The 15,547-nt window shown below is 49.0% G+C and overlaps 1 protein-coding gene across 11 annotated transcripts in view; it reads right to left on the bottom strand.

Annotated features, from left to right (window-relative positions):
• OTOF (otoferlin) overlaps positions 1-15,547 on the bottom strand; it is a 1,069,570-nt gene that overhangs the window by 24,995 nt on the left and 1,029,028 nt on the right. For 7 of the 11 annotated variants that reach the window (XM_085613148.1, XM_085613151.1, XM_085613152.1 and 4 more), the window contains one exon: positions 4,658-4,858. The exons of the other annotated variants lie outside the window; for them this stretch is intronic. In XM_085613148.1, the coding sequence (XP_085469274.1) occupies positions 4,678-4,858 (181 nt within the window). In that variant the 3' untranslated portion in view covers positions 4,658-4,677. The remainder of the gene's footprint in view (positions 1-4,657; positions 4,859-15,547) is intronic. 11 annotated transcript variants of the gene reach the window in all.

Raw genomic sequence — 15,547 nt, 5'->3', positions numbered from 1 at the left:
GGATCACCAACACTGTCAATGAACTAGCACCCCTCGTCCTCGCCAATAAACGCTAGCCAACGCAATCCGCACCTTAGTTTTCACCTTACTGAGTGGAACAAAAGCTTCACTGCAAACAGCTTGAACGCAAGTGATGTCAGGCCTACAAATTGGATGATCTGTCCCAAATTACAGATGCACAGAAATCCTACCACAAGCTGATCAAGGAACCCAAAAAATCTTACTTTACTTCCCAAATTGAAGAGGCCTTTCACGACCCAAAAGCCATCGTAAACATCTCCAAAGTCTTCCTTCAACCTTAAGCCCTCTCAAGAGAAATTCTTCCTTCCCAGTCACTCTGCAATCAGATTTCTGACTTATTGGGGACAAGATTCACTCCATACAACAGGGGTTCAGCTCCACCCCCACAATCCACTCTACAAATAATTCCCACCCAGATAATCCCGACTACACTTCAAATGTGGTGTTTTTCTGGAAATCTCTCTTCCCCAGTGACATCAAGCCATTCTTTCTTGTAAGTCTGATTCCCCCAGTGACCGATACCCACTGGCCATACTGCATGCGGCCATAGACACTGTCAATCTACTTATCAACCAGATTCTTAACACATTCCTAACCACAGTGGAAGTCCCCCAGCGTAGAAACTGGCAATTGTAAAACCCTTACAAGATCCTGTCTTAACAAAAATATTGGAAAGAATCGTAAACCACAAATTTACCACTTTCCTCGAAAATTCCAATTCACTCCACATCTGCCAATCAGACTTCAGACCCAAACACTCCACCGAGTCAGCCTTACTAGAAGTTTCAAAAACAATTCAAATTACTCTAGATACTGGGAACAGTGCAGTGTAGATACTGATGGCTCTTTTTGCAGCATTCAATACTATCTCCCACTCCATACTTCTTCAGCAGATCCAGGATATAGGGATCTCCGTCAAAGCCCTATCCTGGATGAAATCATTCCTGACTGATCTGAGACAATCAGGTGCCTTAGGAAAATTTTCGTCAGCAGAAAAACCAGTCACTAGGGGAGTACCGTAGGGCTCATCCCTTAGCCCTACCCTCTTTAACATATATATGCCCCCCTCATCTTCCTGATCCCCTCATATGGAATCACCACCACCTCATGCGCTTATGATACTCAGTTGATCCTCTCTCTAGATAAGAGGTTGTTCACTTCTGAACTCAACTTTCAAAACAATTATTTCCAACATCATCTTCTGGATGCAAAACTGTCACCTCAAAACCAATATCGACAAGGCCGAAATACGACTTACGACTTTTTGGCAAATTGAATCTCTTCTCCCCCAAAAATGGTGGCCCAACTCTGTCCCTCCACCCCAGACCACTGTGGAAGTAGTAAAAAACCTTTGGGGTCAAATTTGACACCGATTTCTCTTTTCACCCACAAGCCTCGGTAACGGCAAGCATGTGTTTCATTCTGGTTAAATACCTAAAAAATTATTACACTTCCTCCTCCTTGCCAACAGGAAAACTGTAGCCTTTGCCCTAATCACGACAAGACTAGACTACTGCCATAGTATTACGCAGGCTGCCCTAAACACCTAATTCACTAAACTGCTTCTGCAACTTCCTAAGGGGAGCTTAGCGTCAGGCACCCTAAAATCACTCCACAGGTTACCCATCCACAAAAGAATCCTATTCAAAATCCTACTGCTAGTTCCCAGAGCCTTCAAGTCCACCGGACCCAAATATCTTACTTCCCGGTTTTGCAATTACACCACCCAGAGAACATTAAGATTTTCCAACGGCAACCTTTTAAAGCCCCCCACTTTCAGATTGAAATCCCGAGGGGGAAGCCCTTCACGGTGCTGGGCTCCAAAGCCTGGAAGTTCCTTCCCAGTTCTCCCTGTTTCATTGAAAACGAAGAAATATTAAAAAAATGTTTAAAGACCTGGCTCTTTCTTGCCCCCAATGCACTATTTCACGGCCTAAACTAACCAAATTAGTTCCTCACGCAAAGATCCCTGTTGATCACCAGCATAGCACCAGGATGCTCAATTACGAGTGACAGTGCACTTTACAAGTGCAACATTCATTCATTCATTCTGTTTCTTCAAATTGGTGTGGGATTTTTCTTCTGTTGTATTTTCCCTTTATTACTGTTAGTGTGCTGCATGACTACTTTACACATTGCCTCTATGTTAAGCCTGACTGCTTTTTATGCCAAGCTACCCAGGGTTAAGCACAGGTTAAGTTAGTGACTTTTTGTGGATCACCCTGCCAGGGACTGGCTGTTGCATGACCTGGGCTCACAACCCAGTCAACCTTCAACCCAATGTCTCACAATCCTCGATGCTTTGGCTCATTCTACCATGATGTTTTCTCATTTTCATAAGTCAGCACTCCGTGAGTGATGCCCTGAGTGTCACTGAGGGAGCTCATTCTGTATTACAAAAGCTGAATGTTAGACCCCTCTGTGATGCCAAAGTCTGTCTGCAGCACCACTAATGGCCCAGGTGGGTGCATGTGGCGAGCACACTTTTTTGTTAATCTTCATGGATGAGTAGCCACATTCATCAGAACGTCCAGGTACAGTGAAATGAAGCACATGCGCTCAGTTCCACACTTTATAATGAAATTGAAGCTCCCTTGATGATATGGGGGAAGGGTCTCACTTGTGTGTCACATTCAGTGAGGCCCCCTTAACCTGCCCACCCTTTACACATTGTTTTCTTCCACAAAATTGACCAGAAGAAGGAAAGCAATGGAATGCTCCAAACTACTGTAATGGCCTTCCTTTTGTTTGATTTGCTGTGTGGTCTCACAAGCTTTTGTAGGGGGTGTGTGTTCTTGGACAGTGTTGGTGTAGTGCTGATCATGAATATCTGAGACACGGGTTCAAAATTATAGAAAGTGGTCCAAATGTGCGTGAAAGCTTATACATGCGCTTGACAAATGCAACAGTAAAGGCCCGGAAAGACGAAGTTGAGTCTGTGGTTACTGAAAACTGGAGGAGATGATCTTGGAACAGGACACCACACAAGATATTAGTGTAGCCTTGAACATTGTTGGGAAGTAGAAGGATAACTAGTCTATGAGAATAATGGGGTTATGCAGGCACTATCAGCCAAGAGCCCACATGATTGTGCTTTGCTCTTCAGGGTTGTAGGTCTTCTGAGTACACAATATGCAGTGAACGCCACCCAGGAACGGAGACTGGACACACTGCTAAGGGTTGCACACTTAAAGGCAATGTCTGGACCAAAGGGCATTTTTCACTCTCCTACTACCCCGCTGCTACTATATTTCTACTTTTTATCTACTTCTGTTATTTTTATATTACGTAACCATTTGAATCCCCTTACGTTTGGTCATATAAATTGGATACATTTAAGCCCAACCCTTACTTCCCACAATGATCCTCTGACCCCCTTGCATTAACAGCCTCATTTACTCCCATGCTTCCCTGGTTCTATCATCCATCCCTACTGCACTATGGAATGTTTGGTGCAAGGGCAACACATCCTTGTCTACTCTAGACCTATTTTTTGTACTAAACCTCCAATTCCTCTGTGTGGCAGATACCTGAATCCTTTCATTTGATGTTAATGCCCCTGTTGCTCTTACTAACTCCTCTATCTGTATCACACACACTTCCTGTACCATTAGAGCGGATGTTGGCCCTGGCCTCCTGCATCATTCCTCACTGGCTCCTATAGCTCTCCCCCTTTTCTACCTTTTCTTTGCTCTAGTTCTGCTCAGCTATATCCTCTTATCCCTAGCTGCATGCCAGTCATCATCATGTATCATGTCTTTGCAACCCCAACCTCTGGACCAACCCACCTGAGCCTCTAGATCAATTCTTTGACAACTTTACTTCCTTCTCAATAATATATTCCTATTTTCAGCACCATAATCTTCTCTGAGATTTCAAACCCCACTTACAGTCAAATACACTCATCTACCTATCCCTCACTTGTCTTAAATCATACCTCTTCTTCCAAAACATAGCTTCCAAAATACAGACTGTCAAATTCTGGGCCATACGTAAATATCTTCCTACTAAAATTCTGACTTGTTATAATGTAATGTTTAAGCAAGTTGATCCATTTTTAATTTGTACCATTGCTTTGTTAACTGATATATGACCTCGATAAAATGAAAAAACATGTTTATGTGTGACCTGGCTCCCTCACAGTGGTTACATTATAAACTGGATTGAGTCCCTCCTCCCCCCAAATGTGTGTAATATGGTAATGAAGCTCCTAGCAAGTTCAGTTACCACACAGTGGTGCTAAGCGCCTCTGTCAGGTCATGGAATGCTGGGATCTTACAATATCCTTTTTACGTGGTGTTTAGAGTTTCTTACTCCTAATATTAGTTGACAGTAAATACACATGCATTGGGTGATGCATGTGATGCTCATCGAAGTACCTGGTGTTTTATTAGATATAGTTCAGAGACTGCGAAGAAGGATGGTTCATGGCACTCACATCACTTTGTCTGCTTGTGGGGCGACACTTTACCTAACTCTTTGTCAGTCTCAGAGTTTGCCAAAGTAGCAGTTGTCGGCCACAGAAGGTGTGAGCATGTGACCGCGTGCTAGCATGCAGAGGCAGCAGAACCTGTGATGAGAAAGGGTCTACCCCTGAAGGGCAGGAATGAAATGGGAGGAAAGAGAAGGACAGTACCATCAATGAAGCCGGATGTCTCAGGCACCCAGGATCTTCTTAACCAGGTAACCCGGCATAGAGTAAAGGAAGAGGCCGACCATGAGCAGGAGGAGGATGAGGATGAGGATTTTCAGGATCAGCCAGCGGTAAGTGTGCCAGATGAAGTAGCGGATGGACTTCAGTGGGTTGAGAAACCAAATGAAGCTGGTATCCGGCCGACTGGGGGTAGAGGTTTAGAGCAGGGGCAGGTGGAAACGGAGAAGACAGACAGTACAGAAAACAAAAAGGGAGAGAGGAAACACAAGGTGAATGGAAGTAAGTGATAGAAAACGTAATTCATAGAAATGCTGATGTTTTGTGCTCCCTCCCATTAAAAAAACTTCAAATTAAACCAATCAATAGAATCCCAAACCATATTATCTATCTATCTATCTATCTATCTATCTATCTATCTATCTATCTATCTATCTATCTATCTATCTATCTATCTATCTATCTATCTATCTATCTATCTATCTATCTATCTATCTATCTATCTATCTATCTATCTATCTATCTATCTATCTATCTATCTATCTATCTATCTATCTATCTATCTATCTCCATTTCAAGCATTTTACTTGTTCAACAGGTCTGTGACAAATATGTTAATCTACAACTAATTGTGAGGTAATGTTAATGAGGCACAGTTAGCTTATTTAGTGGGATGCTCTGGCACTATCCATTTTACTTTTAAACCTATTTTCAAGTGATTGAGGTGCAAATGGAATTTAAGACTGATTTGCATAAGGGTGGCCTCTGGCTGCAGTGTCACAGTATTACCAATGGTTACGAATAATTTGGGCATTTCATATGTACAGACGGGGACGTGGAGAATACGTTTTCTTTGCACTGTGCTTTGTGGGGAAGGGCAACGGCTGATTTGCATCTGTTTGAGTCCTTTCTAAAGTGGCACAGTGGACAAACAAGCAATGGATCGAAAAGCAGTGAAAAGTAATGCAGAGTAGGTACCAGACGCTGAATTTAATACAGGTCTTTCATCCAGTGCGTTTTTCTCATTGGAGCCCAAGATACCAATGTGCTCCAAACTTCCCCATGACTCAACTCTGACAGAAGTGGGACAATGGTTTTAAATATTGCTCAGTTGTGTAGCAGGTAAGCGGTCCTGCTATCCGAGGACCCGGATGTGCACCTTCTACATTCTCTGGCCAGGCGTTGCCATAGCCTTTAAATAAACGGGAATAATCTGCTCTGGGTTCACTCTAAGACCCATACAGGTAGTGTGGACTCCTTAGGGATCTTGGAGCGGGCCTACACAATAAGGACTCCTGCCTAATAACCCCCCCCGACATCACACTGGCGACGAGGGCGGGACGTGCCCCGCGCACCCACACCACTAAATACCTGAAGGACGCTGTCCGGCAAGAGAGCAGACCCGAACCGGCAGCCTCCGACATCGCCACGTAGTGCGGACGGCTGCCATCCGGCATCAGAAAGGACTACCACTACAGCTGGCGCCTTCTCCCTTCCAGGTTGACAGAGGACCAGCACCCAGCAGCTCAGGAGACACCAGCAAGCAGCGGCGAGTGAAGACCGCAGTGAGTGGCAAACAAGCCCCGCCCACCTCACCCAGGAGCATGTGCATGCAGGCCGTCCCCAGCACACGGAGGAGCCGGCACAAGGCTTAGCACGCTCCTCCCACAGCCAGCGTTGCCACCATCCAGACCCACTGGACAGAAAAAATGAAAAACAAGCAAAGAATATCAAGCAGTGGCCTCTGCAATAGAAAATAAGGAAAGAAAAAAAGAGAAAATAAAACATCAACAAAAAGAGAGAAACCAAGCTGTACCATCTGCGATACAAGCACAGTGGTAAGCATAGATTTCTGCAATACGAGAACAGCGGGGGAAGACCAAACTAAACGAAACAGAAAGAGGCTTACAGAGGCTGGGACCAACACCACCATCAGTGGCACCACAAGAGACCAGGCAGACCCCGTACCCAGCCAACATGGCAGACGAAGTACAGCCTCAACAGCCGACCCCCACACAACACGCCCTCACAGGGGTGCTGCCATCATCAGTCAGCTAGCAGTCCCAGAAATTGTGTCTCCAAGATGGAAAATATGGATCAGGCCACCTGAAAATTACTTCGCCACCCCAAGGGAAACCAACGGCGCTATCAAGAGGGCACTACTCCTCCACCACGCACGAGAAGTAATATATAAACTGGACACTGGACCAGCCACAAACTATGATGCAGCAGTCAGGGAACTCAATGCCCACTTCAACCCTCAGCTAAATCCGGATTTCGAAAAAGTTCAAACTTCGCCAAGCCTGCGAGAGGGAGCTTCCATTGATACCTTTCTCATGAGATTACGTAAACTAGCGAGCCCCTGCATGGAAGACAACCAACTCAAGGAAATCCGGGCCCGCCTGATTCAAGGATGCAGAAACAAAACTTTCCGAAGCCTAATCTTGCTCCAACCAAACATCAGCCTTGACGACATCCTGACCTGTCGCAGACAAGGCCAACGAAATGGACCTGGCCATCACACAAACTCCAGAGAAGCCACAAAACATCAAAACCGAACAGGTTGAGGCCATTTGGACCAAAGGCAGGGGAGAAACGACCAAAGGAAGAAGGCCCCAGCAGACCGAGCAAAAGTGCGGATATTGTGGCTGCGAAGAACACCCGCTCGGTGACTGCCCGGCACAGGGTCGCACCTGTTCCAACTGCAGAATCCAAAACCAGTTTGTCTCATTCTGCAGAAAGAAGCTCAGGAACAAAGGACCTAGAGACAACCGAACACCATCGAAAGTGGTACGCCAACTGTCTCTCACGAACATGACACGCCCACATGAAGCGAAACTCCCGACAAGACAGAACTACAGCTTGGAGGATTCATCCCGGAAGAAGAGGAGGAAGAAGAGGCATTTCTAATCCCTTTCACGAGGTAGCCCAGGCATCGCCGGGGGCCTCAACCCACCTTCACCATCCAAGTGCCAGGATCAGAAGTCAAAGCCATCATTGATACTGGAGCGTCTGTCAATGTGATGGGAGTGCAGCAATACAACAGTCTCTGGCCCAAACATCAACTGGTCATATACCAGGATCTTTGCATATGGGAGTCCGACACCTCTACCCCTCTGCGAACGAATGTCAGTACCCGTACGATCTGAAGATCAGGAGCTAACAACAACATTTCACGTCATTGATCAGGAAACCGACACGTTGATTGGAAGCCACACAGCAGAGGATTTCGGCCTAGTATCTTTCGCCAATCACACCAAGTGGATGACTTGTTGAATCAATCCCCAGAGTTGAAACGAGGACTCGGCTGTCTCAAGCCCTCGCCAGTGAAGCTACACATCGATCCTTCAGTCGCACCCGTGGCCCTCCGGCATCGCCGCGTCTCTTCCATCTATGGCCTTTGGTGGAGAAGGAGCTTGAGAGACTCGAGGACCAAGACGTGATAGAAAAAGGGTTGGGCCCACCCCCCACCCCCGGGTCTCCCCAATACTGATTGCTGAGAAACTCAAGCAACAGGGGAAGATCCGTCTGTGTATTGACATGCGACTCTCCAACCGCGCTATTAAACGGGAGCGGCATATCACCCCTACCATGTACGAGCTAATAGCTTATGTCAATGGCTCCCGCTGGTTCACAAAACTGGACCTTAATGCTGGGTACCATCAGCTACTACTCGCAGAAGAAAGCCATTACATCACAACATTCAGCACTCACCCAGGACTATGGAGATACAAGCGCCTAAACTTCGGCCTCTCCTCGGCCACTGAAGTATTGCAGAATACCGTAAGGGAAACCTTATCTGGCCTGCCGGGCTTCCTGAATGTCAACGATGACACACTAATCCATTCGCCCATGGCTGCCAAACACCACAGACACCTAAAAGCCACCCTCAAACATCTCAAAGAACATGGAGTGATGCTGCACAAAGACAAGTGTTCTTTCTTCTAGCCCACCTTAGAATTCTTTGGATATGTCTTCAACCAACAAGGGATACAAGTTGACCCTCATAAGTCCCAAGTGATCAAGCAAGCGCAAGCACCGACTACTATCGCAGAAGTGAGGAGCTACTTAGGAATGGCCACGTACTGCAAAATGGGCTTGGAGCCATCAAGAAGAAAGCGCCTTCCAGAAAATCCAAAAAGCTCTTCTTGACAACACCAAACATGTCTACTTCGATCCTGACAAACGCATCTTGCAGATGGCCGACGTAAGCCTGGTTGGACTAGGAGCGATACTAGCTCAAGAACAAGACCCAGGTTGGTGGGCTGCATTAGCGTTCACCAGCAAGGCATTGACACCTACGGAGACGCTATACGCTCAAATCGAGCGGGAAGCCTTGGCGATCAAGAGGGCTTGTGGACATTTCCATTTATACGTAGGCCAACCTTTTAAAGTGATAACGGACCACCAGCCCCTTGTACCCCTCTTCTGAGGGTCTGCTCCTCATCCACCCCTACCAATCGAGAGGTGGGCCATCCAATTGCAATATTATGAGATTGAAGTTGTGTACCGCCCTGGATCAAAGTACCATGTCGATGTCCTATCTCGTCACCCAGTGCAATCCAAGACAGCCCAGACGGGGTGGAGTACTATATCAGAATGGTCTCCGATGCGGCGTGCCCCGCGCCTTGCTACTTGAAGACATCCAAGAGGCCGATGAGACAGACCCCGTCCTCACCAGAGTACGCACAGCAGTGCAAAGGGGCCTTGGCGATACTTCCTTCAACATGCTAACGACTGGGACAGCGAAGACAAAGAGAGCCTAACAAAGATGTGGCAGTGCGGGACGAGTTTAGCACTACCCCGGAGGAACTTCTCCTACGTGGGTCTTGTATTGTAATCACAAGAACACTGACACCAAGTCACGCTACTTGCGCATGGAGGACACCAAGGCACCACAAAGATGAAGACAAAATTACAGGAGAAGGTATGGTTTCCAGGGTTGGAAGAGATGGCAGAAGACCTAATTCGCAAATGCCCTGTATGTCAACTGACGGGCGCGTCAGAGAGTCCGGCGCCGGTAGTCACCGAAAAACCCTGTGTGATCAATTGGGGCAAGCTAAGCATGGATTTCGGGTGCTTACCAGATGTACGGACCACCCTTGTCCTAATGGACATGTATTCGAAATCCTCCATCGTAGAAGTGATAGACTCACAAGCCTTCGTCCATGTCGTCCCAGTCCTCAAAAAAGTGTTCACCATCTTCGGATTACCCACCGAAATCAAGAGCGACAACGGACCGCTCTTCAATGTAGCAGAATACGGAAATTCCTCAATAGGCTCGGAATACACCACCATCGTATCCCCCCAGTGGCCACAAGCCAATAGGGAGGTCGAAAGATTTGTGAGAACAATGAACAAATCACTTTGAATTGCCACCACTGAACAAGCAGACCCTGAACGCCATTTACAATCATTCTTGAGGGAATATCAGAGCACTCCCCATTGCACGACCCAACAGTCACCGTGGACTCTGATGTTTAATGGACCTCGTCGAGATATGATACCTACGTGCCCAGGTTGGACTCCACCACTGCATGACGTCCAAGGGACCAAAACACTCATGAACGAAGGAATGTACTCGCCAGTCAAACCTGGCGAGCCAAGAACTCTGACTTTAAGACCAAGTTGGGGAGGGATGTAGCAGATCAGCGGTCCTGCTATCTGAGGACCTGGATATGCACATACTACATCCTCTGGCCAAGCGTGGCCAGAGGCTTTAAATAAAGGAGAGTGAACCGCTCGGGGTTCACTCTGAGACCCAGGCAGTGAGTGTTTGTGTGGTGTCATTAGGGATCCGGGAGCGGGTCCTACACAATCGTGACTCCGGCCTACTACCCGCCCCCCCCCACCCGACATCAAAAGGTGCGCTATTTTATATTTTCATTTTTCCAGCAGCCTTTATCAGTAAAGCCAACCCGCCAGGTGGACCCCACTGCTGCATCTATCGGCCAGGGCCAGACTAGAAACCCAAAGCAGCCCTGGAAATTTTTTATGAAACCAGCCTGCAATACCAGGGGGTGTTGCAGGTGTGAAGCACTGTTGCCTTTGTTACTGGGGGCTGATACGGCAGCTCTGCTGCCAAACTGGTCGCCAGTAACAAAACCAGCCCCCACTGCTACAAAACAGCCCTCCAGCCTCCCAGGGAAATGCCCGATGCCCGCTACGGCCAGTCCAGGCTGGCTACCGGCTCTGCAGGGCATGTGTCCAACTCTGATTGGCACGGCAATATGTAGCTGCAGAGGACCTGCAGCACTTTGAAACCGGCTCCCCACCCCCAGCAAGCGGTCTTAGCATTCTGGTTTCCAGCTGCCTTTTTGGAGCATCCGCACGCTGCGGTCTGATGTTAGGCGATCCGGCGGCCTTCTTGTAGCCTCCGCACATTGCGCACCCCTCGATTGCACCGTTTATCATAGAGTCTCATGGCTTGCCCTAAACTCTGCATAAGCTCTATTCCCAAGGAATATGCAACCATAGCCACTTGACATGCTATGTGGATGAATGCACATGAGGAAGTGTGCATGCGTCTGTGCGTGTGTCTGTGCATCCAAGTGTCTCGTTCTAGACATATGCGAGTGCATGCATTTGCAGCTGGCTTTTATGTGGGAAGTTGTTATATTGGGGCTGGTATATAGATATGTAATTCAGTGCCCAGAAAGTAGTGTGGCATCATTATATCCATGGTGGCACTCGTCCTTGATGTTCAGTCCCCTCCAATAGCATTTCCAGGTAAGCATGTTGTCTTGGAACTAGTGATGATGAGACCCATTGACCAGCTCCCTAGTCAATGGTAAAATGATTCTCCCCTAGCTTCTCTTTTTCTTGGATTGGTTATGCCATGTGCCCAACTGGTAAAATCATTTGTCTGGAATATGTGTCAAGATTGCTTGAGTTTAAATTACCGGATATCACCCTCCCCTTTCTGTGAGGAGTAGTGTATTGTTTATTCTGATTGGCATCCTAGTAAAGAAGTGCAAAACCCACTCCAGGACCTGGACATCATGGTTACCACAACCTATGGAATGGCTGATTCATGGTGTGCCACAAGTCTGTTAGTTCTCTCTTCTGGGATGTCCCAGTGTTTACACCTGGGGTTCCCTATCTCAATGTAGCTTCAGTGTGCATGCTTTCTTACCCCTAGGTCATTGAGTGTGCCCATCATTCTTGTCCCTGCCAAAGATTCAAGTTATTATACCGTCATTTCCTGAACTTCTGGATCTCAGTCTTGGTTTGTGTTAAGTACAAAGCGATGTGATCTGTTCTTTCTGCCTATAGTTGAGAGAGTCCCCAGGACAGAGCTGTCACATGACAACTTAAGGTCATAGGATCCTGATGTAGTGGCAGGGAGCTTTATAAGTGTACTGGAAGCATTTTTAGACTGCAGTGAGATGTTACGATATGTCATGTTATGATATGTTATGTTGATACGTGAGATTTGTAAATTGCAACTTTCGCAGCCGAAATGCTTTCATGGTGCCATGAGCGAAGAAGGTATGCGCACATACACAGCTCCAACGAGTGGAAAATACATGTTTCAATGGCTTTAGGAAACTGGAAATGTCCAGCAATAAGTCTGAGGTTTAGAGAATGTTACTTCCACAGGGAGGGTGCCTGATGGCTAAATGGTGTTTCTCCCAGCGTAGTCGAGTCTGGTTGCTTAGTGGACCTCATGGTCACAGGTACAAATTATGGCAGGCACACTCAGCCCTTCATCCTTCTTAGGCCGATAAAATGAGTACTGTTGACTAACAATAAACATCTGTCATTCAGTGCCAAGATACCCTTCTGGGTGAACGTGCGCTTTACAAATACACGTTATGTTATGGTCCAGTTGACAGCGGGGACTTTAAAGACAGCATGTGATGAAGAGCTCAGAGCCCTAACAGGGAACCGTTCACAGAACAGGTTCTTCCTGTACAGCTAAAGAGAAACCAATAAGGTGGTGTTTAATGGGTGGTTTGGCAAAAGAATTAATGTCCCCAGCAACAGACGATTAAAGAAACAAGCACTAGCAAAGCAAATAGGTATAACTGTTGTCTAAGTCAATGAATTTCTTCATTGATTGACCACTTTGTGCGTGTGGTTGTGTTGTAGGGTGAGTGGGTGAGTGGGAGAATTAGTGATTGGATTGATGGATACGTACGTGAGAGAGGCCTTCTCATGAGCCCCGATGATGCAAAATCACATCAGCTTGTATGTTAAAGAGCTGTTGGTTCTGCCACAAAAAGAAGTTAGATGAACATATGCAAGTTTTCACACATATAGGGAAAGCCAGTCTGTATGTGAGCTGAGAGTGAAATAGGTAGGGTGTACAATAGGTCAAAGGGGGGGGGGCTTCTATTTTATCGTTATTAAAGGAATTTATATAGCGCAGACCTAGCCACATGGCACTGGAGCATTGAATGTTTAAAATGTTGCGGCCTGGGGGCGTGACCAAACTGGCGGCAGAGTAGCACCGTTTCTTTGGGGCTCCGCTTGCCAAGGCCGACATACGGTGTCATTGGGACCCTAGAGGGGGCTATGAAGTGAACTCAGGGTGCGGTGAGCGCAGGACGACAGGGCAGACTCAAGAGCGACTCCAGGCTCTCGTTGTGCACGGCTGTAGCGACCCCGGTGCGGTGAGCGGCAGCGGAGTTTGGGACAGTACGGGGGTCGTCCCGAGGAACCCGCTCTGAGACTGCGGCGTCCGCCGAGTCTGGAGTTGGCAGAGCCTCGATTTCCCGGGTAGGTGAGGCGTGGAGCGGTGAGGCGCCGGTGAGACTGCTGCCTCGCACGGTGCTGCAAGAAGGCCTTCTTGGGGCCTGGGTCCGTGAGGCAGCGATGACACGAGAGGCCTAGTGCCGGAGCCGGGAGGCAGCAGCGCGGCCCTCCCCAGGGAATCCAGACACGAGGGGGCGAGCAGCGGTACTTCCCCAGAACCGGAGTGGAGCACTGCACCCAGTGATCGCTGCCAGTGGTGATGCAGAGGCTGAAACTACGACCGACGGTCGCGCTCGGAGCCGAGTGGTGGCGGCGCTCCAGAGTGGAACAAGACACGGAACAGCACCAATGAATAAGAGGAGCCGGGGTGAGTGGCGTTTAGAAGTGGCCTCGCGGGGCACTGACTGGGGATGGGCCCCAAGCCGGCTTGGAGGTTCTGTGGTCTAGAGGGTCTAGAGGGCCAGATAACATACAGGCCGCGACCTTGGAGGGGAGCCCTAGCCTAGGCTCGACAACTGACTTAACGTACTGCGTGTGCCTGTCTGCGATTGCACCCGACGGCGGCCTAGGCCGTGAGATCTGGCCTCTCATTTACTACTTTGGGCGCTCCAGTCGGGCCTCGACCCTCCCATGCTGACAGGCCGGCCAAGTGGGGAACTAGGAGCTAGTAGCTGAGTGCCAGCACCGCGTCTCTGCGGTTGTGACCAGCCTGTTGTCAGAGCCGGAGGTGCATCGTCCCGAGGCAGGTGTGGTCGGCGGAGTTGGGGACCCTGTGGTGAAGCCTCACTGGAACCTGCGCTCGCCTGATAGAGTGGCCGTTTGCCTGCCGCAACTGGGCCAAGGCCTCGCACCAGTAGGAACAGCCCAGGGGCTTAAACGGTGATCCTTGGCGGTGTGAGGGCCGACGGAAGACGGAGAGCTCCGGGGGCGAGGGCCCAGATGCAGTCCTTATACGCACCTCTTGGCACTGCAGATACCTTGAGGAGCGCATACCCCCCACCTGAAGTTGCGCGGGGTGTGGGCCCCATAATCCGGTGCCCCACCGACCATGGCCATGGCTACAAAGCGATCCAAGAAAGACGCCATGAGTAAGGACCCTTCCATTAAAGACCTGCTTCAGAAAACAGGTGGGAAGAAGGTTGGCGAAGCAGGGACAAATTCAGATGCAGGGCACGCTGCTGAACCGGTCACGAAAGAGTTCATGGAACAGCTCGCTTCGGAATGACTTTGCTGGCCTGCGACAAGAGATGGCCTCCGATATCAAGCAGCTCCGGACGGAGCTCAGTGAGGTGGGGGACAGAGTGGACACCCTGGAACGCAAAGGGGACCGATGAGAGGAAGAGCTCAGTACCCAGGCCTGGGAACTCATTGACCTCCGCGAACGGAATAAGGAGCTATACCTCAAGTTGGAAGACCTGGAAAATCGCTCGAGGTGCTCTAACATCCGTATCAAGGGCGTGCCACTTCAGGCAGACGGCGACAAGCTGGAAGAATGGGTTCTTCGCCTCTTTAAACACATGGCCCCTGAGTTGTGGGACAAGGAGGACACGTTGGATCGCACTCACCGTGCCGGGTGGCCCGCCTCCAGCCCCGGGTAGCCACAAGATATCCTGACTTGCCTACATTCCTACCGACAGAAGGAGATCATTATGGCCGCCACCAGTGACTGAACGACGGTGGAATTCGAGGGCCTCCAAGTGGGGGTCTTCCAGGATCTCTCCCCCTCACCTTACAGCGGCGCAAAGAGCTACGGCCAGTCACATCTCTCCTCTGTGAGCAGGGAATTCGGTACCGGTGGGGGCACCCGTTCCGCCTGTCCTTCGTCTGGAATAACGAAACGCATGGGGTGCGGAACCTACAGGAAATGAAGGCCATATATGGTAGCGCTCTGACAGCGATGGAGGACTCAGATGCGCCGGAGGGAGGTCCATAAGCCGGGAGGCTGTTGGGAGCGGGCAGAAGACGTGGTCCTAGGAGGGGCACCCAGACAAAGCCGTCGGAGGAGGAGCGCCAACAAGAACGGGAAGCCTTACTAAGACAGCTGCAGAGCCGGGAGGGCTCCGGTGACCGAAACAATTGAATGGCCTTAGTAGTCAGTGTCCTGCAACCTGATGGTAGAATGAATGGTCCGAGCCCAGCGGTCTGAGACATCGGTCTTGGGGGGGGAGGAACCCC

This window comes from Triturus cristatus, chromosome 6 (assembly GCF_964204655.1).
Source record: "Triturus cristatus chromosome 6, aTriCri1.1, whole genome shotgun sequence".
NCBI classification, from domain to species: Eukaryota; Metazoa; Chordata; class Amphibia; order Caudata; family Salamandridae; genus Triturus; species Triturus cristatus.
Note: the sequence above shows the minus strand (reverse complement) of the source record. Positions and strands in the feature narration are given on the sequence as shown.